This window comes from Diachasma alloeum, unplaced genomic scaffold, assembly GCF_001412515.2.
Source record: "Diachasma alloeum isolate Michigan unplaced genomic scaffold, Dall2.0 Dall_scaffold_00422, whole genome shotgun sequence".
Classification (NCBI taxonomy): domain Eukaryota; kingdom Metazoa; phylum Arthropoda; class Insecta; order Hymenoptera; family Braconidae; genus Diachasma; species Diachasma alloeum.
Window position 1 is genome coordinate 279,440 of NW_021680561.1, and position 3,526 is coordinate 282,965.

At 38.0% G+C, this 3,526-nt stretch overlaps 1 protein-coding gene and 1 non-coding gene across 2 annotated transcripts in view; one reads left to right on the forward strand and one right to left on the reverse strand.

Moving 5' to 3' along the window:
* The first annotated feature begins 507 nt into the window (after nucleotides 1-507).
* Nucleotides 508-3,526, forward strand: part of LOC107042137 — a 44,949-nt gene continuing 41,930 nt past the window's right edge. Inside the window, exon 1 of the mRNA XM_015263039.1 lies at nucleotides 508-718. Within this exon, the coding sequence (XP_015118525.1) occupies nucleotides 684-718 (35 nt within the window). The 5' untranslated portion in view covers nucleotides 508-683. The remainder of the gene's footprint in view (nucleotides 719-3,526) is intronic.
* Trnaa-ugc lies at nucleotides 903-974 on the reverse strand. Its single transcript has one exon. It is a non-coding gene; the product is annotated as a tRNA-Ala (tRNA).

The window sequence follows — 3,526 nt, forward strand, 5'->3', positions numbered from 1 at the left end:
AAAATATAAGGTTAATTTTTGCTTCGTACTATTTCAACCAAAACTTTAACATCTCCAATTATTTATTCATTCAATAAATTGTTCATTAATAATTGTTCATTTGCATTATTGTAAAAACATCTTGTAAATAGTTTTGATCCTGTAATTGGCCTCATGATATACGATCTCCATGAAAATCAAACTGAATTAGATGAACTGAAACAATTTCGCAATGAAAAAAGTTAGCAGCAACGGAACGAAATGGGTCATCCGCCTGTGTTATTCAGTACTTATTTCCCTGGCTATTCACTCCCACCAACTCCTTTCTCATTTTCGGACATCTGAATAATTCAAAAAGTTGAAGAACCAAGATATATAGGACGCCAACCAAGAATGGATTGACACACGAGTTTGACCGAATTGTTTGCTTGTATTATACACTCTGAAGAAGCCCAATAGTCCTATCTGCGCAGGTGTATACACTGGTGTGTATACCCCAGTGGCCCGTCGTTACCTTTCTTATTAACATCTCCGGCAAAGTTTCCAGTCACGCTAAGGATTGCGCGCGAGTACTGCGGGGGCTTAAGTGGGGTTTTTGTCACTGAGGTTACTGTCATTTACCGGCTATGGACACTTGAGAAGGTATTCCCGTCATTGTCAGACGTTTTATTTGAAACTGATAAACGTTTCGACGGAAGGATGAAATGGGTGAGGGGAGACAGGAACGTTCGTCGAAAAGGTAAATTCAGTTTTAAAGTATACAACTCTAATAGTATTGAATCATTCACACTTTTATAAATTGCCATTATTTGATACCATATAAGTTATCATTTTTTATACCTTTAATTCAATTCTTCCGACACTTAGTTTTGCAATTTTTGCAGCGAATTATCAAAATTTATCGAATTGAGATTTTAAAAAATTGGAGATGCCGGGGATCGAACCCGGGGCCTTTCACATGCAAAGCGAACGCTCTACCACTGAGCTACATCCCCGCTTAGCTACCTGTTTCAAAAACATTTTGAACTCTTGCGCGCACTGTCTTACCGCAACGGATGTAACTGCTATCTGCAACTATTAATTTCAACTAAATAATTAACCCTTAAAATCGAAGTACCGGCTTTTGCTGAATAAAGGAAAGTAGTGAGGGAATACAGTACTGTGCAAGGGGGAGGGGGGGGGGCAAACAGGAGGCGGGGGTGCTAGATTATTCGTATTAGCAGGATTGATTGAGGAAGGGAAATCAATGATTTCGCACGCTCATCATTTTTTAATTAGCTGGAAGGAAATTTAAAGATCGAGGCCACATGATTTACTCGCATTCGTCGCGATTGTGATCGATTGCTTGCGCGAAACGAAATTTGATGCCGATTTACTTACGGGAACTATAAACTATCTTGTGACCTCGATTAGGGGAATTGTAGGGCGATGAGATAAGGAAGTTTTACTCCCACTTCTGTTTTGTTTTTTTTTGTTTAATTGAATAACTTTCTGCAGGATACGGGGAATTAATGCTTGGATTAACCCGTTGGGATTGGACAAGAAATTGAAATGAAAAGTTGTAGGCATTCAGAAAAAGGAGCAATAAACTGAACAATGATTGTTTTCAGTATATGATGAGCGTATAACTTCGGTAAAGTTACTGTCATTGTCATTTTGTCATTCTAACATGGTACATTTTCAATCGGGAAAGGAGTGACTACAAAAATATTCTGAAGTTTCTATTATCTTCTATACCAATAAAATGGGAAAAACTCTGACAAAAATTTGATTTACGGATATACGGGCAAGTTTTGTGGTAGTTATAAGTTTTTCAATATTCCATTCAATTTATTGTTTCTAAAGAGTATATGGGTCTCTTGTAACAATTTTCGCATCGCTCTTATAAACTAAATGAAATAGGGTGGAGGGCTGCGCGTTACTACGTATGAAAATGGAGCTGTTGAGAATTGGCACGTGCCATTTAACTGTCTAGTACTAGACAGTTAGATAGTTAAGGCGATGTGTATAAATTAATCAAAGCTTAACTCCACCCCGCCGGGTAAAAGTAAACTTAAGTTAAAGGATAATAAATACATAGATACTTAATAACAACGAGAGTCTCATTCAACAAAAAAATGAACAGAGTGGATCATAGAGAAAAAATCATAGTGGCACACCCGAGAACACTCAACCCTGTCGTATCGAAAGAGTAGAATAGATGAAGACAAATCACAGAACAAATCAGAAATCTCATACACGTACAATGCTAGGTCCAATCACACTCTCGTTTTTAAACAATTGATAACAAAGTATAGCTCAAAAGTTTGATGAACTTCCAGTCGCAATTACAAAGTACTTCAGTCAGAAAAAATAGTACTAAAAACAGGTAGTTATAAGTTTTGGAATTCATCAATGTGCATTAGGAATAATTCTTCAAATTTGAATTGATATGCATCACATCTACGATTGATTTATTTCATTTCAAGAAATGCAAAAAGTTCACCCGATTCTCCTATTCGCATTACCACTTTTTTTCAACAATGCAATTCGAGATCAATATATACGAGGTATTCCATCCCAAATGAGTCAACGGTTGACCCTCCCCCTCTTGAAAATTGATGGCGATTTTTTCTACGATTGGGGGGCTTGAAAAACTATCTCTCAAATTTTTTAAGATTTTTTTGACAGCCCAGTTCGGAGATATTTTTTTTTTTCAAATTGATCGTTTTTTTTACAATAACTCGAGTTCTACTCATCCGATTTCGATTTATTAGGGATCAAAATTTTACATTTTTCACCACCTATAAGAATGTTTTTTGTCCAAATTTTTTCCCATCTCTAGATGCTGGAAATAACGACTTTTCGAAAAAAAAGTGGAAAAACTTGAATTTGGCTAATTACGTCACGGTTGATTATTTTAAATTTTTTTCAGTAATTCCTATAATCAAAACAAATATTTTGAGCCATCATACATGTTGGATTTCATCTTAGAATAGAATAGAATATGCGCGGCTGGTCACTTAAAGCGCCCAGAGTCACCTAAATCATACGATCTTTTGTAACATCTGGGGGCATTCACATAAAATGTGGATGACGCTTTCCTTATCGCCTCCGCACAGTCTGCAGTCTTCTTGTTCTGCAAGTTTCATCTTGAACAGATGAGCTCTGCGAACTGTCTGACCCGTAAGGAGCCCTACTGCTACCCTCAGATCCTCTCTNCCTGGCCCCAGATTTTATAGCGACGGAGTGCTAATAGGGGGCATTCACATAAAATGTGGATGACGCCCTCCTTATCGCCTCCGCACAGTCTGCAGTCTTCTTGTTCTGCAAGTTTCATCTTGAACAGATGAGCTCTGAGAGCTGTATGACCCGTAAGGAGCCCTACTGCTACCCTCAGATCCTCTCTGTGCAGCTCCAGAAGCTTTCTGGTTCTAACTTTTAGTTGCCCCCTCATAAGCAGTTTCGCTTGTCTACAGGTCGCAACTTTCTCCCAACACCTGACATGATCTCGCTGGAAATGATCTTTAATAAGAGTTTTTCCCACTGCGAAGGGCATGCCAAGCAG